At 42.9% G+C, this 23,761-nt stretch overlaps 1 protein-coding gene across 8 annotated transcripts in view; it reads right to left on the bottom strand.

The window, feature by feature from the left end:
* Window positions 1–23,761, bottom strand: part of LOC140388492 (nck-associated protein 5-like) — a 1,019,364-nt gene that overhangs the window by 58,224 nt on the left and 937,379 nt on the right. For all 8 annotated transcript variants that reach the window (XM_072472774.1, XM_072472791.1, XM_072472783.1 and 5 more), the window contains one exon: window positions 23,320–23,474. In XM_072472774.1, the coding sequence (XP_072328875.1) occupies window positions 23,320–23,474 (155 nt within the window). The remainder of the gene's footprint in view (window positions 1–23,319; window positions 23,475–23,761) is intronic.

The raw sequence follows: 23,761 nt of genomic DNA, 5'->3' as shown, positions 1-23,761 counted from the left end.
CGGTTGCCACCGCCTGTAGAACCCCTGCGCAGACCCTCTCAAGGCAAACTTTATCCTTTCCAACTTGATAAACCCAGCCATATAATTTATCCAGGCCTCCGCGCTGGGGGGCTTCGCCTCCTTCCACATTAGCAAGATCATTCTACTAGGGACGCAAAGGCCAGAATACCGGCCTCTTTCGCCTCCTGCACTCCCGGCTCATCCACTACTCCAAATAGTGCTAGCCCCCAGCTTGGCTTGACCCGGACTTTCACCACCTTAGATATTGTTCCCGCCACTCCCCTCCAGAACCCCTCCAGTGCCGAGCATGACCAAAACATATGGACATGGTTCACTGGAGTTCCTGAGCACCTGCCACATCTGTCCTCCACCCCAAAGAACTACTCAGCCTCGCCCCCGTCATATGCGCTCTATGAACCACCTTAAATTGTATCAGGCTAAGCCTGGCACACAAGGAAGAGGAATGAACCCTACTCAGGGCATCAGCCCATCGCCCCTCCTCAATCTCCTCCCCCCATTTACCCTTCAGCTCCTCTACCAAAGCCTCCCCCTCTTTTTTCATCTCTGAGTATATCGCCGACACCTTGCCCTCTCTGACCCATACGCCCGAAATCACCCTATCTTGAATCCCGTGTGCCGGGAGTAGCGGAAATTCCCTCACCTGCCGCCTCACAAACGCCCTCACTTGCATGTACCTGAAAGCGTTTCCCGGGGGTAGCCCAAACTTCTCCTCCAGCGCCCCTAAGCTCGCAAACGTCCTGTCAATGAACAGGTCCCCCATTCTTCTAATCCCTGCACGATGCCAGCTTTGAAACCCCCCGTCCATCCTTCCAGGGACAAACCGATGGTTGTCTCTGATTGGGGACCACACCGAGGCTCCCGTCGCACCCCTGTGCCGTCTCCACTGCCCCAGATCTTTAGCGCTGCCGCCACCATCGGGCTTGTGGTGTACCTTGTCGGCGACAGCGCCCCCAGGCTCGTTCCCTTGCAGGACGCCATCTCCAACCTCTTCCACGCCGCCCCCTCTCCCTCCATCACACACTTACGGCTCATTGCCACGTTGGCTGCCCAATAGTAACCAGCCAAATTCGGCAACGCCAACCCTCCTCTATCTCTGCTACGCTCCAGGAACCCCCTCCTGACCCGCAGGGTCTTGCTCGCCCACACAAATCCCATAATGCTCCTGCTTACCCTCTTAAAGAAGGCCTTAGTAATCACAATTGGGAGGCATTGGAATACAAAAAGAAATTTCGGGAGGACCACTATTTTAACCGACTGTACCCTACCCGCCAACGAGAGTGGCAACATGTCCCACCTTTTAAAATCCTCCTCCATCTGTTTCACCAACCACGTCAAATTAAGTTTGTGCAGTGCCCCCCAGCTCCTAGCTACCTGAATCCCCAAGTATCGAAAGCTCCTTTCCACCCTCCTCAACGGTAGGTCGCCTATCCCTCTTCCCTGGTCCCCCGGATGGATCACAAAGAGCTCACTCTTTCCCACATTGAGCTTATAGCCCGAAAAATCTCCAAACTCCCGTAGGATCTGCATTACCTCCACCATCCCCTCCACTGGGTCCGTCCCATACAGCAACAGGTCATCTGCGTACAGCGACACTCGATGTTCCTCTCCCCCTCGAACCACCCCCTTCCATTTCCCCGACTCCCTTAACGCCATGGCCAAAGGTTCAATTGCTAATGCAAACAGCAGAGGGGACAGGGGGCACCCCTGCCTCGTCCTTCGATACAGCCGGAAATACTCCGACCTCCGCCGGTTCGTGACCACACTCGCCACCGGGGCTTTATACAGGAGCTTAACCCAACTAATAAACCCTCCCCCAAACCCAAACCTCCTCAACGCTTCCCAGAGATACTCCCACTCTACCTGATCAAAGGCCTTCTCCGCGTCCATGGCTGTCACTATCTCCGCTTCTCCCTCCACCGATGGCATCATTATCACATTTAGGAGCCTTCGCACATTAGTATTTAAATTAGCATCATCATGACGTGCGCCGTATGCAGCTCGCCGTTTCAACGCTGTTGGCATGTAATTGGCCAGCACACCCACGATGCTCCGCCCCTGATGGGCCGAGTTCCCGATGGCGGGGGACACGTGTGGTCTTTATTAAGAGAGTTGGGGGATGGCAGTTTCTCACCAGTTATAACTATCTGTATATGACCACAAGCTATTATATCAATTGTTCTCTTTTGACGAACAGAATTTAGACTGGGAAAAATGGTAGAGGGACAGATTTCAAAAATGTTTTCTTGCTTCGTCTGCTGTTTGCAATCCATGGTTATTTAGATAGCCTTTCTTCTAATCATTTTCTTTATAAAATCATCAATAACATAATCAAAGGTATATTCTTGTAAGAATGCATTTTCAATCGGCAATACTGCTGAACTTGCCAAATGTTCCTGGCTCATTATACTCTGCAGATAATTTTTCACTCTTTTCAATACAGAGAAAGAACGTTCACCGGATGCATTTGCGACTGGTATTGGTGAGAATATTTTCAGAGGGAAGCACAGTGGCAAGCATTGCTGCCTCATGGCGCCGAGGTCCCAGGTTCGATCCCGGCTCTGGGTTACTGTCCGTGTGGAGTTTGAACAGTCCCCCTGTGTTTGCGTGCGTTTCGCCCCCACAACCCAAAGATGTGCAGGGTAGGTGGATTGGCCACAATAAATTGCACCTTAATTGGAAAAAAGTAATTGGGTATTCTAACTTTAAAAATAAGAATATTTTCGGAATGGATTCCAGATCTATTGGAAAGGTTGTCTGAAAACCATCAATTGCAAGTCAGTACAAATCAGCTAGTTATATCAAAGCACAGAGCTAATCATTATTGATGAAATTAATGAATTGGTTCACCTCATCCTAGAAAAACATTTGCGTTTATGTCATCCCGGTAGAATTCAATGAATCTCTTACTGAAGTGGCCATTAGCATTCTATTCCAAACTTTTGTTGAAAAGCACGTAAAATAATTCAACCGTTTTCTTCAGATATTCACTTCTACCCTGCAATTGCACCATTATTGTGACACAAATAAAAATGGCAGTCTCAATGATGAACTTCTCATTTCCTTTTAAAGTGATTTCATTGTCTATAGTTTCATCCAAAAATAACTTGCTGTGCCCAGTATGCTTCGCATCATCAGAGGGACTTGTATTCTCTGTTAATGTTAGTACCTCTGCTTCCACTGAGTATAGTCATTTCAAACTTCCATGACAAGTCTTCTAACTGAGGCTAACCATTGTGAAGCATTCAACAAAGTTGTTTCAACATTTTGCAATGATTTTCTGATGGCATTGATTATTTGAAATAAATGGTTTCACAAAAGAGTAAAAACTGCAATGCTGTCATTTTCAAACTTCTCTGCTAAGGATTTTGCTTCAGCCTTCATACATGGTGTCTTTGATTTTGATGTGGCTATTCCTTTACATCGACAAAGTTCAGTCAGAAAGCCAAAACAGAATCTGCATGGGTGGACAACCGGATGTCACAAATTATTTTGACTACTGAATGTTTTCCATGGGCCTACTCCAAGCTTGATTGCAGCATATTCCACCGATGTGTGTACACCGGGAAGAAGGCTTGCAGGTTTTGAATAAAGTAAACAAAAATGTACAGCTCCCATAACCGATTCAACGGCTGCATTGCAGATTAAATTCAATGAGTGACTAGAACATGGGATGAATAATGCACAGGGGCTTGCATTGTTCAGTCCTGCTTGTAGATCTGAATATTTTCCTGCCATATTTGCAGCATTATTGAAGGTCTGCCCACGGCAATTTTTGATATGCATACTTAGCAGGGGCTGTTTAGCACAGGGCTAAATCGCTGGCTTTGAAAGCAGACCAAGGCAGGTCAGCAGCACGGTTCAATTCCTGTAACAGCCTCCCCGAACAGGCGCCGGAATGTGGCGACTAGGGGCTTTTCACAGTAACTTCATTTGAAGCCTACTTGTGACAATAAGCGATTTTCATTTCATTTTCATTTCATTCATTCATTAAAGTTACAATGATTTCCAAAACAGTTGTGTCCAGACACTCAGAACAAAAACAGAAATCGTTCTACAACTTCAGCATCGCTGGTCACATATCTTAAAATTAATGTTAGTTGGGGCTGGTTTAGCACACTGGGCTAAATCACTGGCTTTTAAAGCAGACCAAGGTAGGCCAGCAGCACGAACCAGCCTCCCCGAACAGGCGCAGAATGTGGCGACTAGGGACTCTTCACAGTAACTCCATTTGAAGCCTACTTGTGACAATAAGCTATTTTCAGTTCATTCACATGGCTCACATCTACTGTTGAATCAACTTTTATGGAAGAGTATTTGGCATCTTTTACTTCATTGGTGAATTGGTTTCTGAGCCACTCTGCCATTATAGTGATGAAGTCATTGTGGGTTACAAATGTTAAAAAGTTGGATTTTCCTGAGCTACAATATTGATAACTTTCCAAAAGCTCTTTGAGAAGCTTGTAAAATTCTCTGAGATATTCAAGGCAGGCTAATAAATTACCTCTTCCACCTTTGGAGGAACTTTTTTTACACAGAGGGTGGTGGTGGCCTGGAATGCACTGCCAAGTGAGGTGGTTGAGGCTGATACGTTAGCGACCTTTAAGACTTATCTGGATAGGTACATTGTCATGTGAGAGTACCTTTAAGAAATCACTGTTTATAAATGGGTGTGTACAGAAATATTTGTAGTGAGAGTACCTTTAAGAAATGGGTGTTTACTACTGCAGTGATGTCAGAAAGTGGGTGGAGCTGGGCTGCCTGTCAGCTTTTTACTTTCGTTTAAGGCTGGTTACTGCATGGTGTGTTTTATTTTCGTTTTCAGTGTTGGAGCTGACGCCAGACAGAGCAGGTGTACTGTTGATCTCTCTGCCATGAAAAGACTATCTCTTGATCATTTAGTAAATTCAGAATTATAAATATTCCCAGTAGTGAATGTAAACCTAATGTGCTTCTGTTAAAAGGTGTTTCTTTTGTCTTCTGGATGTTGTTTGGGAAGTTATTAAGGATTACTTAGTGTTGTATTCTTTGGAGGTTGTATTTGAATTGATGGTTGCTAAGATGCTCACTGTATGTTTTAAAAAGGTTAACTTGAGTTCATAGAATAAACATTGTTTTGTTTTAAAAAATACTTTTCCATTTCTGCTGTACCACACCTGTAGAGTGGGCCGTGTGCTCCCCATACCACAATCTATTAAAAGTTGTGGGTCAGGTGAACTCCATGATACACTTTGATGTTCTCTAAATCCTGGCCCATAACAAATTGGGGGCTCGAGGGGGATAAAAGTCTATCTATTGGATTGGCTTAGTGAACTTAAAAACAGTGAGGGGTGTGCATATTGTGGTTGCTTTTCAGGTGTGGTATTCTAGTTTAAGTATGGAGTGTGCTGTGGACAATGGCTCTTTCGGAGGCTCTGAAGTTTTTGGGTGCGGAGACGGTCACACGCAGTACCTTACGGACAGAGACTAAAAGCAGACTGTTAGATTTGGCAAAAACATTGCAGTTAACATTATCAGACAAAATGCGAAAAGATGAGGTAATTATGGCGGTGGCTAAGCATTTAAAGTTGTCTGAGATACAGTTTGACTTATTGGAAATGGCAAAAATTCAGTTACAAATTAAACAAATGCAACATGAGAAAGAATTAAAGCAGTTTGAATACAAGAAAGAGGACAAAGAAAGAGAGAGAGAAGAGAGAGAGGAAAAATAAAGTGAGAGAGAGGAAAAATAAAGTGAGAGAGAGGAAAAAGAAAAGGAGAGAGAAGAAAGGGGAAAAGAAAGAATAGCCGCAGCAGAACAAAAATAAAGTGAAAGGGAGATAGAGATTAGGGAAAAAGATAAAGAGAGAGAGTTTGAACTTCAGAAAATGGCCATGAAACATGACAGCCAGTTCAAATTGGCAAACGGAAAGGAAATGTACAGTTGGATGATAGTGATGAGGATAGTGAGAAAGAGCATCAAAGTCGAAGGCTTGGTGGGAATCTATTTAAATATATCCAAGTATTGCCAAGGTTTGACGAGAAGGCGATAGAAGCCTTTTTCATTTCATTTGAGAAGATAGCTAAACAAATGAAATGGCCACAGGACATGTGGGTATTAATGATTCAAACAAAGCTGGTAGGTAGAGCTAGTGAAGTGTTGGCATCACTACTCGAGGAGGTATCTGGGATGTATGAGGAGGTCAAAAAATCCACCTTAGGTGCATATGAACTAGTGCCTGAAGCTTACAGACAAAGGTTTAGAAATTTAAAGAAAGAATTTGGTCAAACATACATGGAGTTTGAAAGGCTCAAACAGAGTAATTTTGGTAGGTGGATAACGGCTTTGAAAATAGATCAATCATATGAAGCTCTCAGAGAAATTATGCTTTTGGAGGAGTTTAAAAATTCAATTCCTGATGTAGTGAGAACTCATGTGGAAGAACAGAGGGTTAAAACTGTGAGATTAGCAGCAGAAATGGCAGATGATTATGAATTAGTTCATAAATCAAAGCTGGGTTTCCGACATCAGTTTCAACCTGTGAGGGATAGAAACTGGGGACATAAGAAATACTCAAGTGGTAAAGGTAAAGGTGATCTGATGGGAGATAATAAGGACAGTGCACCTCAGATTAAAAAAGAAATCCAGGAGGGTGGAAAAGAAATGAAAAGTTTCAAACCTTTTCACTGTAATAAACTAGGCCATGTAAAGTCACAGTGCTGGTGGTTGAAGAAAAGCACTGGGAAGGCTGATGTGGTAAAACAGGATAAGACTGTGGGGTTTGTTAAAGTGGTAAAGGAAAGCCCAAGTGAAGTGAAGGAAGTGCAAAAGATTGTACAACCTGATCAAGAGGTGATTGATAAGAAGGTGCCAGTTCTCTTTAAAGAATTTACTTGTGTGTATCAGGAGGAGCAGGTAAAGAAGTCACAATTTTAAGAGATACGGGAGCTAGTCAATCTTTAATGGTAAGAGATGAGGAATTATGTAGTTTGGGAAGAATGTTGCCAGAAAAGGTGGTAATATGTGGAATTCAGGGTGAGAGGAGTAGTGTTCCATTATATCAGGTAGGATTGGAAAGTCCAGTGAAGAGTAGTGAAGTGGTAGTAGGAGTAATAGAGAAACTATCTTATCCAGGAATACAGTTTATCTTGGGTAATGATATACTGGATCGCAGGTGGGAGTGACGCCTACTGTGGTTGATAAGCCAGTGGAAAATCAGACAAATGAAGTGTTGAAGGACGAATATCCTGGGATTTTTCCGGATTGTGTCGAAACAAGGTCGCAAAGTCACAGATTAAGACAAGAGGAGAAATCAAAGAGTGGAGATGAAGTTGAAGTGCAATTATCAGAAACGATTTTTGATCAGATGGTTGAAAAAGAACAAGAATTGGTGAAGGATGAGGCGGATATTTTTAGTTCAGGAAAATTGGCGGAATTACAACAGAAAGATTTTTTTTTGTTTGTTTTATACATTTTAGAATACCCAATTAATATTTTTTCCAATTAACGGGCAATTTAGCGTGGCTAATCCACCTACCCTGCACATCTTTGGGTAGTGGGGGCGAAACCCACGCAAACACGGGGAGAATGTGCAAACTCCACATGGACAGTGACCTGGGACTTCGGCGCCGTGAGGCAGCAGGGCTAACCCACTCCCCCACCGTGCTGCCCGTTACAACAGAAAGATGTAGAAATAAAACAGATGTATCAGAAAGCATACACGGAAGAGGAATCTGAGTGTATACCAGAGTGTTATTACCGTAAAAGTGATGTCTTGATGAGAAAATGGAGACCTTTACATATGCAGGCAGATGAAAAGTGGGCAGAAGTTCAAGTAGTATTGCCGGTAGGGTATAGAAAGGAGGTGTTGCGAGTTGCATGTGAGGTACCAGTGGGAGGGCATTTGGGAATAAGGAAAACTCAAGCTAAAATACAAAAACAATTTTATTGGCCTCGCCTACATAAAGATGTAGTTAAATTTTGTCAATCATGTCACACATGTCAAGTGATAGGGAAACCTCAAGCAGTGATAAAACCAGTGCCCTTAATAGCCATTCCAGGAACCATTTACAAGGGTCCTAATTGATTGCGCAGGACCGCTTCCTAAAACAAAAAGCGGGAATCAATTTCTTTTGACTATAATGGATGTGCCTACTAGATTTCCAGAGGCCACTCCAGTACATAATATTACAGCTAAAAAGATTGTGGAGGAATTACTTAAATTCTTTACTCGATATGGACTCCCCACAGAAATACAATCGGTTCAAGGATCAAATTTTACCTCAAAGAAGTTATGGATAGCTTAGGAATAAAACAATTTAAATCAATTGCGTACCATCCAGAATCGCAGGGAGTGTTAGAAAGGTGGCATCAGACATTAAAGACAATGTTGAGGGCTTATTGTCACGATAATCGAGAGGATTGGGATAAAGGATTTCAATTCTTACTGTTTGCAATTAGGGAAGCACCTAATGAGTCAACCAAATTTAGTACTTTTGAACTAATTTTTGGTCATGAGGTAAGAGGACCATTTAAATTGATTAAGGAAAAATTGGTTCGTGAGAAATCAGAAATTACATTATTGGATTACGTGTCAAATTTTAGGGAACGATTAAATAGAGCAGGTGAATTGGCTAGACAACATTTAAAAGCTGCACAAAATGTGATGAAACGGGGAGCGGACAAGAAATCCAAACTTCGTAGTTTTGTCAGTGGAAATAAAGTTTTAGTATTGTTACCAGTGGTCGGTGAACCTTTAAAAGCAAGGTTTTGTGGACCTTATCAGACTCAAAGGAAATTAAGTGAGGTGAATTATGTGGTAAAAACGCCAGATAGAAGGAAGGATCACCGAGTGTGTCATGTGAATATGCTTAAAAGGTACTTTCAAAGGGAAGGAGAGAAAAAGGAGGAGGTTTTAATGATTCTAACTCAAAGTGATGAACCAAATCCAGATGACTATGAATTTGACATACCTCAACTTAAATTGGAAAACGAGGATGCTTTTAAAAATCGGGATAAATTGTTGAGTTACCTTCCAGAGGAAAAACGGACTGACCTGAAAGAGTTATTGATATCACATGGGCAAGTTTGTGGAGATAAATTGGGAAATACTAAAATGGCTTTCATGATGTAGATGTAGGAAATGCTGTTCCAATCAAACAACATCCATATAGACTTAACCCTTTAAAATTGGCACAGGTTAACAAAGCGATTGAGAGTATACTTCAAAATGGCACAACTGAAGTGGGTTCCAGCCAATGGAGCTCACCCATAGTGATGGTATCAAAACCAGACGGTACCCAACGGTTCTGTGTGGACTATAGAAAGGTTAATGCAGTTACAAGAACGGACTCTTATCCTATCCCACGTTTGGAGGATTGCATTGAGAAAGTGGGACAATCAGCTTTTATTTCTAAACTGGATTTAATTAAAGGTTACTGGCAGGCACCTTTATCCGAAAGGGCGAAGGAGCTTTTGTGACTCCAGATGGTATATACCAATTCAAAGTTATGCCATTTGGCACAAAAAATGCACCAGCCACATTTCAATGGTTCACCAACAAAGTTGTTTCAGGATTACCTAATTGTGCGGTATACATCGATGATCTGGTAATTTTCAGCCAGACATGGACAGAACATTTGAAACATCTGATGGAGTTATTCGATCGACTTCAGGAGGCGGGTTTGGTGATAAACCTAGCCAAAAGTGAATTATGAAAAGCCCAAGTCACTTTCCTTGAGGAGTTTCCGATACCCTTAAGACGAAGGGAAATAATGCGATTTCTTGGCATGAGTGGATTTGATCGAACATTTGTGCAAAAGGTTTGTATCGTGATTGCTCCACTGATGGACTTGCTCAAGAAATGTTGAAAATTTCAGTGGACAGTGGGCTTTCAACAAGGTTTTGATGGCCTGAAAGCTGCGATCACCAATGCTCCTGTGTTGGAGAATTACAACGGACTCTGCAATCAGATTGAATTAAAGTATCTGACTTTAAAGAGAAATGTCGAGGTGTAGAGTAATGAATGGATCGTGCAGAGACCTTTTTGTTCAAAGAGACTGTCAATCAGGAAGGATTTCAGTTGGAGGAAGAAGAACAAGAATGGACTATACCATTGTACCTGTTTGCGTGTGTTGTTTTTTCTGAAACAAAGAAGTATATTTACTGTGTGCATTTCTTAAAGGATAGTGAAAAGGTGAAAAATGAAACCATCTTGAAGTTGATGGTTATTTTTTTTCCTTGGGGGAGGTGTCATGTGAGAGTATCTTTAAGAAATCGCTGTTTATAAATGGGTGTGTATATAAATATCTGTAGTGAGAGTACCTTTAAGAAATGGGTGTTTACTACTGCAGTGATGTCAGAGAGTGGGTGGAGCTGGGCTGTCTGTCAGCGTTTTACTTTTGTTTTAGGCTGTTTGCTGCAAGGTGTGTTTTAGTTTTGTTTTCAGTGTCAAGCCAGACAGAGCAGGTGTACTGTTGATCTCTCTGCCATGAAAAGACTATCTCTTGATCATTTGGTGAATTCAGAATTGTAAATGTTCTCAGTAGTGAATGTAAACCTAATGTGCTTCTGTTAAAAAGTGTTATTTTTGTCTTCTGGATGTTGTTTGGGAAGTTATTAAGGATTACTTAGTGTTGTATTCTTTGGGGGTTGTATTTGAATTGATGGTTGCTAAGATGTTCACTGTATGTTTTAAAAAGGTTAACTTGAGTTCATAGAATAAACATTGTTTTGTTTTAAAAAATACTTTTCTATTTCTGCTGTACCACACCTGTAGAGTGGGCCGTGTGCTCCCCATACCACAATCTATTAAAAGTTGTGGGTCAGGTGAACTCCATGATACACTTTGGGGTTCTCTAAACCTTGGCCCATAACAACATGAACAGATGAGATATAGAAGGATACAGGCGTTTGTTCTAGATAGGACACTTGATCGGCGCAGGCTTGGAGGGCCGAAGGGCCTGTTCCTGTGTTGCATTGTTCTTGGTTCGACTTGACACTGATGACTCATCATGTCCTCTTAAAGAAAGTCCCGAGGAAGACAGCAGTTTGATTGTGGCAACAACGCTTCTCAGCACTTTCCTCCAATAAGAACACTCCTTTTCAAACTGAGCTGATAACGCATAATCAATTCTTCCAGATAATTTACATCTTTGAACGAATTCACATATAGCCTTAATATGACTTTTGGAAGTTTAATGATCAGTAATATATCTTCCAACATTTCTCCAGTTAGAGTACCCATCAAAAAACGATTGTTTCCTGCTACTAGGGTCAGGGAATAATTTTCAAGTATAACAGTAGACTGCCTTAGAGATTTCCAAAAGATGTCAATCAACTTCTCCTTTCCGTCATGCCATTTCTCTTCATCCTCACAAAATGGGACTCATGAAGACTTCTAAACAGCTTTCGGCCTCGAACATCAAACTCTTTTCTCAAATTTTCTATATTATCTATGTTCTCTGGTCTATTTATTACAAAATATTCAATCGTATCCAGTGGAACAGATTTTGGCCATAAGGCAATGTCTTTAGGGTAGGTTTCTTCTCTCAATTCAGCTGCAGGGAGCTTGAGCAGTATCTTGTAGCTTCATTCCCATTTCAAAGTCTATTTTTTGTTTTCTTTGGAAACCGGCAGGTCAAAGTCATCAGTCTAGCCACCAAAACCTTTCTGCTCAATAATTTAAATCTTTCAAAGTGCAAAACTGCCTTTTTGCCGAGATTCATCCTCTTGTCTCGCCTTCAACTTTCTGCGTTTTTAACTGTCAGATTCATAGTGTCGTTTCAATTAACTAATCTGTCTCGATTTCAACAAATATGTATTTTTAAAAAGAGCAGGCTTCTTTCCCTGCCTCAGCTCACAGATGTCTCATAGTGGCTCACTTGCTGCCTGGCTGCTTCTGGTAATCTGGCCTGGCCTCTGTTGTCGCCCTCGCAGGCCTGGTTGCTGCCCAGCCTTCTCACTCTCAGCCCTGGCCTCTGGCTCTGGCTGAGTCACCCCGCTAGCCGCTGCTTCCCGAAAACCACAATGCCAGTGCTTGCCTGGCCCTCACACCTCCCTCTCTCTCGGGTGGACGGGCCTCCATCGCGGACGACCATGTGTGCTCCTGGCTGGTTACCTGGCTGTTGCTGTTGGCTTGGCCTCTTCTCTCGCCTTTGCAGGTCTGGTTGCCACCCAGTCCTCTCATTCTCAGCCCTGGCTTCTGGCTCTGGTTGGAGTCACCCCACTGGCCACTTGAGAAGAATCGTCAAGAACCCAACAACTGGATGCCCTGGGAGGGAGGGCAGATTCCCTCCTTAGCAGCACAACCAGGGAAATCCCTTGGTGATTGCAGACCTGATCTCAAGGGCTCGACTTGTTGTAGCAAGTTTTTCGTCAAAGATTTAGGTCCTTTAAAAAGTGTTTTGAGTATTTTAGGATGCTTAAAAGGCTCAGACTGAGTTTTTGAAAGTTATTTTTTACAACAGAGCTTGGTCACCATATTGTATGGTGCCATATCCGAACCCTGGCAGGCTGTGGTGATTAACAAAATGGGCTGCTCTGACTGATAATTCAGCCTTAGATCTGCATTTCTGCTCACCTTTGCTAGATCCTTTGACTCTGTAATCGACGGGGATTCACAATAGACTTCCACATACTCTGGTGGAGTGCACAGTGGATTTTTCTTCTGTCCTTCAGCTTCCACATCTGCAATGGAGCTTCTTTTTAGGTGATCTCCAGCTGAGCCTTCAGTTCATATGCACTACAGTCAGGTCAGGATGTTTACTTAGTTTTTCACACATCGCGGTCCTCTGCCAGCTTCTCTCATTCTGGACTCAGGGTTTGTTCAGTAGGTCTCATTAAGAAGTTCAGAGGTTTGTAAGGTTGAGCAGTCGTGCTTATTGATAACAGATAACTATTTCCCTATATGCAAACTATAGCCTAAACTGGGAACTAACTTCATGCTGACTTTTCCTCAACTCTTTCTACACAACCCTGTCTTCCTTCTACTGCTATGTGTCTCCCTACAGCACACTGTGGGGGGTATTGTTCTCCAGTCCCACTTTAACCCTTGCTATGCCGACAACTCTTAAACTACAGGATTGAGGCAGATTGACTTATATTTACATTCCACTTCCTGTTTCTGCAAACCCAACCCAGGAGACAGTAACCTGAAGTTTTGATTTTCATTCTGGGGTGGTGTGATTGCCTGGGAGACCCATAGAACCATAGAATTCTTACAGAGCAAAATTAGGCCATTTGGCCCATCGAGTCTGCACTGACCCGCTGAAAGAGCACCCTGGCTAAACCCACTACACTGACCTATCCCCGTAACCCCACCTAATCTGCACATCCTTAGACACTAAAGGGCAACTTAGCATGGCCAATCCAACTAACCTGCACATTTTTGAACTGTGCAAGGAAACTGGAGCACGTGGAGAAAACCTACGCAGACATGGGGAGAAAGTGCAATCTCCACACAAACAGTCACCCAAGGCCAGAATTGAACCCGGGTCTCTGGCGCTGTGAGGCAGCAATGCTAACCACTGTGCCGCCCTTGAGTCAGGCTGAATGTTCTTGGAACAAGTGTGGAGAATATCACATGTGGAATCAGGCTAAGTGGAAGGCCTGCCTTCGTGCCTTGGTATCAGTGATTTAAAAAAAAAGACAGAAAAACATAAAGCAGTTTTCCACCCTCATCCCTCACACATTCCTTGCTCCATCCATGCCAAACCATGCAACTTCTTGATCCCAATCACACCCCATGGCTCCTCATGTCCTCCATACCGCCTCATGCCCCCCACCAAACCCCTATGGCCCCTCATACCCTCCATGTCAACATATGCCCTCTGCCAACCCCATGGCCCTTTATAACATCTATGCCAACTTAAGGTCAAACCACCTTTAAGCCAACCACCTTTTGCCCTTACACTTAACACACCTACTCACCCAGTATCCACCTCAGGACCCATGCTGAGAATAAATAAAGTTCCAAATGTCCATTTACAGACTAAATTTAAAAAAGAATAACATTCATTCATAAAAATCCATTTACATTCCTTCAACGATCGCTTAAAATAACAAATATTTTATTCAATTGCATAATCCCTTCTAAAAACAAGCATCAGTATTCCTTGTCCCACTTCAGAGAGCCCATAACCAATTGAAGGTGTCAATCAAACTGCAAAATGGCAGGAATCCTACTGCAATAATGGGCCATTGTGACATTAAGTATGCAGAACCAAACCAGTAATGGTATCCCTAAAGCATATGTCAGCAGACAGATTGAAATAGCAAGCAATCTTTTTAAAAAACAAACACCTCAGACAGTTATTTCTTTGAGTTTTAAAAGCCCTGACAGATTAACAGCTCCCTTTGGCAGTTCTTCCTGACACTATTGACTGTTGTTTTCGACAGTTCCTTTAACAGTTCATACATAACATGACATGAGGCGGTATGAAGGGCATGAGGAGCCATGGGTGATGGTTGTCATTCACAGTTCCAATAAGTTTATGAACTTTTTAACGCACATTTATGCCTAATTTTATTAATTCCAAAGGGCCTCTGACCTCCCAAGAAGGGCCCAGGCTTCCCGGAAAGGGCCCCCGACCTCCCACAAAGAGAATCTGACCTTCCCCCCAAAAATATCCGAGGACCATATCCAAAAGGCTATCCAAACAGATCCACAAAGTTCAAAGCTATTTCTATCAAATCTAATCTACGCACGCTGGGTTTCGTTCATGGTTCAAACCAAAATCACCCATGAGTGGAGGAAGCTGCTGATTTTTATAGGTAGCCGCCTCCATGAAATGAGCTTGTGCAAGTCCTGAACAGGCAGGTTAGGTAATGGGATTTCGGAATTCAGGCTTCTTATGGCATTTTCACAATGTTAGGGAGGCCCTCTGACGCTGTGAAAATCCAGGCCACTGTTGACATAAAGTAGAGGGAGTTTTTCTTTGCTCTTGTTGTGCAATTCATGATATCAGAATGCTTTAAGATTATAGTAGGTGCCCAAAATCTGATCTTTAGCACCAATACCCATCTGTGAGCACAACATTTAAAAAAATAAACTTCAAAGTCAGCCTGAGTGAAGTACCTTACTATAATAGATCCGTGCACAGTAAAAGGCATTAAAAATAGGTTATATTCATTGTATTGTAGAACAGTACATTACAGAATGAGGACATTTAGCTCATTGAGTCCACATTGGCTTTTTTGAAAAGCAACCCAGTTAGTCCTATTCCCTTGATCTTTCTTAATATACATAGGATTCTTTTCTCCTTCAAATATTTGTCCAATTCACTAATGAAAGCTACATTTAAATCTGTTTCCATCGCTTTGTATGACAGGGCATTCCAAATTGTTGCCACTCATTGTGTAAAGATCTTTTTTATTTTGCCTCTGGTTCTTTTGATAATCAATTGAAATTTGTGCCCTGGGCTATTCACCCTTCAGCTAGAGGAAATAGTTTTTCCTTATTTACTCTAGTTAAACCCTTCATTATTTTAAATCATAGAACCATAGAAGGTTACAATACAGAAGGAGGGAAGTCAGCCCAGCTTGTCCATGCCAGCCCAAGAATATCCAGGTTCCTTTTCTAATCGCACCTTCCAGAACACAGCCCATAACCCTGTAGCTTACTCACTTAAGGGCAGATCCAGGTACTTTTTCACAATGCACTACCAAGTCGAGCAGTGCATTCCAGACACCGTAAAATAGTTCTTCCTCATGTCCCCCTCTACACCTTCTTCCTCTTATCTTGAATCTATGTTCCCCGGATCTAGAATTCCCTGCCAAGGGAAACAAATTTATCTTGCCCAATCTATCTCTTCCCCTCACAATTTTGTACACCTCAATCAAGTCACCCCTCAGCCTTCTTTATTCAAGAAAAATAACCCAATCCTCTCCACGTAGCTACACTTTTCTAGCCCTGGCAACATTTTTGTAAACCTCCTCTGCACTCCCTCCAGAGCAATAATGTCCTTCTCGATCAAACCTCCTCCCAGCTTCCTCTACTGCAATCCAACCTAACTTCTCCTAACTCCTCCAGCCTACCCACTAACTCTGATCCCTCATCCCTGGAACCATTCTCGTAAAAGTTAGAAATAATGAACAAGATCATCATCAAGATTCAAAGCAAGAACCTGGGGGAAAAAGAAGATTGCAGGAACTAACAAAGGATTAAAATATTTATTGTCTTTTACTTTGATTATTTGAATACTAATTTAAAGAAGAACAAGTAGGTCCTGGCCAATAGTTAGCCCCCAACACCAATAAAACAAATTATCTAGTTCTCTCAAATTTATTTTGAAAATTATCTCAATTTTCTGTGTGTGGGATCTTGTTGCGTAGTTGCGCTTTCAACACTCATCAATAGGCAGTGAGGCACTTTGGGGCATTCAGAGGTGGTGAAAGGTGCTGTACCAAAGCAGCTCATCCTTTTCTTTCTATAAAGCTGTACCTAGTATTGGATTAGACTTAATAGTATCATTTTAAAATCTGTGCTGATCCCAGAGTTGGGATTTTCGATTCTGTGTTGGGAACCTGGCGGCTGGTTCAGTTCCGGCCCCCGACATGCCCTCACTCCTGCGTCACTGACTCAATGCAGTTTTCAAATGGAAATAGACTATTGGACTGAGGGTGGGTTCGGTACTCAATCAGTGCATTAAAGCATCCTAGAGGTGGGACACAATCAATGGAGGTTCATTTGAAAAAGGCAAGTGGCACCCATGTGCCACTTCTACTCACTGTGGGTATGGCTGCCCAGGAAGAAGAATGGAATTGGGCCGGCACTGCCAAGAGCAGGCAGACATGGCAGCCCTCAGGTATTCTGATGCTTTACTAGCGGTCCTCACTGAGGCTGTGCTGAGAGGTGATGGATTTTCTTCCCTAGATTTGGTTGTAACGTTCCCTCTCCCCAACAGAACACCAAAAGGGCATGACTGGTGGAGGATGTGAGCAATCGCTGTGTCACCCCAGGACATGGGTCCAGTACTGCAAGCACTTTAATGACCTTCTTATATTTGGGAAGGTACGTTGCGAGTGACAGGCCTCTAATTCTGTACACAGCAGAATGCACATGGGTTCAGTATATTGTGTGTCAATTGTGCTCCCTAACATTGTCAACTTGTGTGCCCAGTCGCACTTTGAGATGTCAGCTGCCCTCATATGTGGGATGAAAATGAGAAGGTGGCATCACCGAGCAGCACAACAGCTTATGTCAATGCCATACTGTGTGAGTTGAGGGAGGGCAATCTGCTCATGGATCAACCTCTCCTCATCCTTGAATTGATGCCATCACAAAAGGCCAATGTAGAAGGCCATCAGTGATGGCAAGGCTGGAAGCTGGGATGGGCAGGGTCATTTGATAACTCTATCCTCAGGTGAAGGGCATGGAGGGGACTCCTGCCCAATGTTCGCTGAGGTTTGTGGACCGCTGACGTCAATGGAGTTGGCTGTGCTGATGCACTTGATGATCAATATTTTCTTCTCCTTGTGTCTCTGACAGGGTTGCAGCCCAAGAAGGTGTCAGGCACCTCCCTTCAGTTTGGATGCCAGGCTCCACTGCACCATTCCCTTCATCCTCTCCTTCCTCCTCCCTGTCATCAGAGTCATAGTCTTCCAAGGAAGAGTTGTATGGCATTCCCTACTCCTCATTTAGCTCCAGGCTTTTTTGAATTGACACGTTATGAAGTGCACAACAGACAACTGCAACAGAAACACTCTGACTGGCTCATACTGGAGGGCACTACCTGATTGGTCAAGGTAATGCAAGTACACCTTCACCATATTGACAGGCTCATGAAACTAGATGGTTCTGGCTGCAGTGCTTCTCCACTTCACTGCATGGGTACCAGAATGACATCATGAGCTACCTTCTCAGAGAATAACTCTTATCTCTCAGCAGCCACCCTCGGAGTCTGGATTTTGGCCTGAAGAGGTGAAGCAACTGCAACCTTTGCTGGATGAAGGAATCAGGACAATAATAATAACACCAATAAAAATAATCGCTTATTGTCACAAATAGGCTTCAATGAAGTTACTGTGAAAAGCCCCTAATCGCCACATTCCGACACCTGTTCGGGGAGGCTGGTACGGGAATTGAACCCGCGCTGCTGGCCTTGTTCTGCAGTACAAGCCAGCTGTTTAGCCCACTATGCTAAACCAGCCCTTCAATGGACATGAACTGAGTGCAAACTGACAAGATGTGCTTCTTGTAGTCAAGGACCAGCTGTACATTCTGTTGAGGAATGTGGCTGGCCGATGCCTTGATGATAATGTTGGTACAATCGATGAACTCTGGGCCTTTGGACATCCATCGATGTTGGCAATGCCCTAAGTGCCCGCGCTGTCTCCTCTGTCAAAATGGGTGTATTCTTCTACCCTCCAGAATAGAGAATCCGTAACCTGCCTAATGATATGGGACTACTAATTGTAAAAAGCTGCCCAACTATGAACCAGACTCCTGGATCGGGCAGGATGCATAAAAATTCAGGCCAATGGTGATCTTGGCAGCTGGAGATGGGTTCTGCCATAGGGAACATGAGGCATCTGATTATTGTGCAAATGTCTGAGAGGTGCAGTTTCCTCCAACATTGGTGCTCTGTCGCTTGCAGATAATTGACTCTTGGCTTGTACACATGATGCTGTGGATAGTGCCTTCCTCTCCTTGCAGTCCCTCTTTATGCTCCTCTAGCCTCGTCCTGACCAGGAGGATTCTGCTGCTGAGGCTCCTCATTATTGCACTGCCAGATGTCAGGGTGGACTATTCTCATCTCCAGGCCCTGGATCCGCTGGTTGCTTTTGTGCAGCAGGGCTTCCTCGACCGCCCAGGTGACGCCAGTAGCCTGCCGCCTCTCTTAGAACTCCAACCACTCACTAGTGAGGAATACACGCCTCTTAGCACCAGCAATGGTAACTCCACTTCACTGGTTAAGCAGCTGTGTGTGACTGTTCATCTTTTTTGTGAGCTGACCACTGCTTCCAGTAGCTCTGATGGCTTCCTGCTATGTCCAGGCCAGGTTCACCCTGACGTTTCCCAGGCATTGCATTTTGCAAGCCTGCCAATTGAACATTGGCCCAGTGATGCCTTTCGTTTGACGCCACAAGCAGCCAATGGCACCTAATGAGAGGCATGGTGCATTGCAGACACACTCCTCTTTCCCCCAGCCTCCCACTGAAAATCGCATCACATTCTAGAGTCATTGCGATCCAGCGCCACTCTCCTGAAACAGGATTTTCAAACCATGCCCATATTCATTCCCGCCTTCACCAATGAACATAGAATTTACAGTGCAGAAGGAGGCTATTCAGCCCATTGAGTCTGCACTGGCCCATGGAAAGAGCACCCCACCTAAGCCCACACCTTCACCCTACCCCAGTAACCCCACCTAACTTTTGTTTGGACACTGAGGGCAATTTAGCGTGGCCAGTCCACCTAACCTGCACATCTGTGGACTGTGGGAAGAAAGCGGAGCACCCGGAGGAAACCCACGCAGATACGGGGAGAACGTGCAGACTCCGCACAGACAGTGACCCAAGCCGGGAATCGAACCTGGGACCCTGGAGCTGTGAAGCAACTGTGCGAACCACTGTGCTACAATAATTCAAACTCTGGACCCAAGTGTGACCCACAAATGGAAAGTCTGTAATATCCTGAAGCTACCAGAAATCCAAGACGTATGAGTGTGATTTGAACATGAAATAAAAATAGCTCTTTAAAAAATGTTCCTGCTGCTATTAAATGGTGGAGAACAAGAAAGCTTCAGTTTCTGCACCCAATCCGCTTTAAAAATAAAGTTTTCACTGTCAGGAAAACAAAGGTAGTTTTAAGGGATTTATATTTGTATTGGTAAACATTAGAAATAAGGTATAGATTTAAGTGGGTTTATTTTAATATGTCTGTGCCTGGAAGGATAAAACCTATAGTTAGATTCATGCTGGACAAAGCTGTTTGTATGTGTGTGGGTTGGTTCAGTTCCCAACTGTATTGCCATTGTGCTTAGAGACGGCTACGACGTGAAGAGTAAATAACTCAGCAGAAGTATGAAAAGTGCAACTGGGGGCACTTTTAAAGGTAGAAAGGCTTTTTGTTCTTAGTCTTTCTGAAATTTTCGGCAGTTGAAGAAGGACACCAGAGAGTGAACATCTCTCATCTCTACCAGAAGACTGGACAGGAGTTGCAAAGAGGCAACTTCCCAAAGAACCAGTTATAGCTCAGATAACCAGGGAATTGGGACAGAAAGAAGGTCTTCAGATGACTGAAGTTAAGAGAACAGAGACTAAGGTATGGAAGAGTAAACAAAGTATTCTGAGTTAACAAGACAATTACAGTAACCAGATTTAAAGTTGGAAAGTAGACTTCAGAGGTAAATGAAAGGTTTAGTTCCATTTTAATAGAGTCTGGAAATCAAGAGTTAAAAAAATTATGAGCAGTTTGTACAGCAGTCAAGACAAATAAATAGAGTCATAGAAATCCTAAAGGGGGTGGATAGTGGATCCTCTGTTAAAAGTGGAGTGGAAGCTTTATTTAAAAGAGTCATTTGGAAAAACTAGACTGAATTTCGGAATGCAAACCACTAATGTAAAGCATTATTGTGAAGGAAGACTTCAAAGCAGATTTTGCGAATTGAGTTCAGAAACACTCGTGAAAATTTTCTCGAGGTTTCTGAGGGGAAATCCTCAGGCATTCACTTGGGTTCAGCACTGAAAGTGTCTATTTGACCACAGCCAATCTGTGTGTTTAATGGGATTTTGTGTCATGAAGCACTTTGTAGCTTAAGGTGTACTTTGTAATCCATGCTAATATTAAAATCCATGTGGACTTTTTAAGTTCGGGGGGTAGTAAAGGAGTATTGTACCACAATCTAATTTTTCATGTTTTTTAGTGGTCCTGTGACTCCGTTACTCCACATTTTCTGAGAAATAGTAAAAGATATGGGTCACGATCTAACAAAACAAATAGAGTCCATTCTGGGTGGGATTAGTGTGGTTGATCCCTGTTATCTAATGGCACTCTATTTATTCTTAGTGTCCTGACGGCGAGCGGAGCTGCTACATACAGTAAGAGAATGGGATGCCATTTTTAAATGGCGTCCAATCTCTCGATCCCCTGATGCAACCACCCGATACCCCCAATGCACTAACTCATCGATAAGGGCGTCATCAAGCCCCCCCACACTCCACTGCACATGGGCAAAGGACCCCGGGCTCGGTCCCAGTGAAGGCAAAATGCCAGCTTGGCATTGGCACCTGGGCACCCCAGCAACAGACTGGCACCGGATTGCACTGCCAGGGTGCCAGTGCCAGACTGGCACATGGATGGCACTGCCCGGAGGCCACGCCCAGGGGCCTCCAATCGCCTGGGAGTCCCTCCAGGTACCGTTCCACCTGGTTCCCTTTTGTGGGGACCAGTATAGAATGCCCATAGCTCAGGTCTCCTCTACGAAGACGATAGATGCCGACATTTAGATCCAGCGGGAGCATGTTTGTGGGTTCTTAAACTCACCTCGTTGTGTGAGACTGGGTCCAGCCCATTGGGAGCGGTCCCCAGTGGTATAACGGCCATCGGGAATCCCAGAGGAAGCCTCTCCCAGGATCTACTGGCCGTGTCGCGCCCCGGTTCCAGCGGGACACAGCCAGTAGATCACATCCATACTCTTTTGAGCCGGCACTCTATTCTGGGATCTTCCCGTCCAGTTTTAACAGCAACTGGGATTGTAGCTTCATGGATTCCTAATACTCAAGATTTAGAAGCAGATTCACCATTACATAGATTCATAATCTGTAAAACTGCTCCCCCACAATTTTACAAAATTGTTTAAACTAAAAGTAATCTCTTCTCACGGTTCAGATACCAAATTAGTCAACTGATAGTTTCTACTATAAAATAACAGTTTGTGGCGTGCTATAAGACAACTTGTAAAGGGATTAAGATAGTGTAAACAGTAATAACAATGCTCAAGTCTTCAAGAATCATGTCAAACCCAATGTTTCATTGCCTGCAACGTATTCCATATTGGGCTGAGTTTTACTCAGTGGCAAACACATATTACCAACTACTTGTTACATTTGCACATTGCCCAAAGATTTGTTTGTAGGCTTTTGTCATTTTAAATCTTCATTGCTCAACACAAATAAATGTTCTAGAATTATTTTCAGTAAATCAAATCAGTCATATATATCCAGAAATCAATCATTCCTAAATAAACTTCTGTATTTCAACATTTCTTATATTTATGAAGGTCAATTATACTTCTCAGCTATAATGATGAAACATTGTTATGTGCAATGATAACATATGCTGTATACATTTGGCAGGTGATAAAATTTTTCACCTGCAATGATCAGGCACACATTTTGTATGTGCACCAGGATTTGGGCTGGTTTAGCTCAGTGAGCTAGACAGCTGGTTTGTGATTCAGAACAAGGCCAGCAGCGCGGGTTCAATTCCCGTATTAGCTTACCCGAACAGGCGCCGGAATGTGGCGACTAGGGGCTTTTCACAGTAACTTCATACTTGTGACAATAAAAAATTATTAATTTGTATTATGCTATATATAATATTTACATATACATATAGCATAACACTTTACATTTTGCTTCAAGAAAGCCATAGATTAAAGAGTAAGATTCAATTATAAACTGTGAGGGTGAAATGCAAGCAGTTTATGATCATTACAACTCTGTGATATGCCAGTGCCATGAAAAATACTGCTGAGTATTTTATCCTATAAATTATATGTAAAAGCTTAACAATATTCTCCTTTGTACTTTTCTGTTTTTGTTTTGTTCATGGCTAAAGATTCATGTCTGAGTGGAGCAGAATTGAATTACATGGCTTAAGCAACAATGGGATTGTGATTTATTTCATTGCTACAGGAAAATATCACAGTTTGTGTATCAAGAATAATAGATATCAGTGTGGCTCCAAAGTGATAACATAAGCAAGGGTTCAAAAATGTCAAGATGTGAAAGTAAAGCTCAAACACTTATGACTGTCATCTGAAATCCAAGTTAGATTACAGCATTGAAATCACTTCATGTCACCTGTCTTTCACACACATACTGTTTAGATATTATATAAGGAGTTCTTTGAGCCTATCCTTTGCAGCCATCCCTGGATGCTTAGTATTATACGTGCTGTTCCTTGCAAAAAGGTTTAATGATGCAATGTCCATACCATAAACAAACTGATAAATAATGTACCTGAAATGATATGTCCAATTCACATTACAAGCCAGAAAATATCTGACAGGCATTAATTCTCATGAATTAAAACATAACATTTTAGCAAACTTCTTTATACTTCAAACAAAAGAATACCCTCAATGATGTCTTACCTGTGTACTCAGTACATGCGAGCTACCTGGCTGTTGCAAATCCTTCATTCTCTCTGGAAGGTCTGAATGCTCACTTTTACAGATATTTGAAAATTGGGCAGGAGCACAAGTCTGATTCATATCATCTTGCGTCTTATATTTAGGCACCAGGAAACCTAGGACGTAATCACATCACGGAGTTGCTTCAATTTCCACTTGATGTCAACAAAATTATTCTTTCTGAAAAGGGCACATGCTCAACATAGTATTCAGGTTATTCATGGTATTTAACTTTTAAATTATTTATTTTAATATATTATTCATGGTAAAATAATTGTTAACTACATAATAAATAAAACAGTCCAACTAACAATGCATGCAATGCTCCCTAGGGATGCACACAGGAAGTAAAATCACCGAGCAAATAATCAGGTGGCAAACACAGACAGACTGACTATCTGGT

The sequence above is a fragment of the Scyliorhinus torazame genome, chromosome 2 (assembly GCF_047496885.1).
Source record: "Scyliorhinus torazame isolate Kashiwa2021f chromosome 2, sScyTor2.1, whole genome shotgun sequence".
NCBI classification, from domain to species: domain Eukaryota; kingdom Metazoa; phylum Chordata; class Chondrichthyes; order Carcharhiniformes; family Scyliorhinidae; genus Scyliorhinus; species Scyliorhinus torazame.
This window is presented reverse-complemented; position numbering and strand designations above follow the sequence as displayed.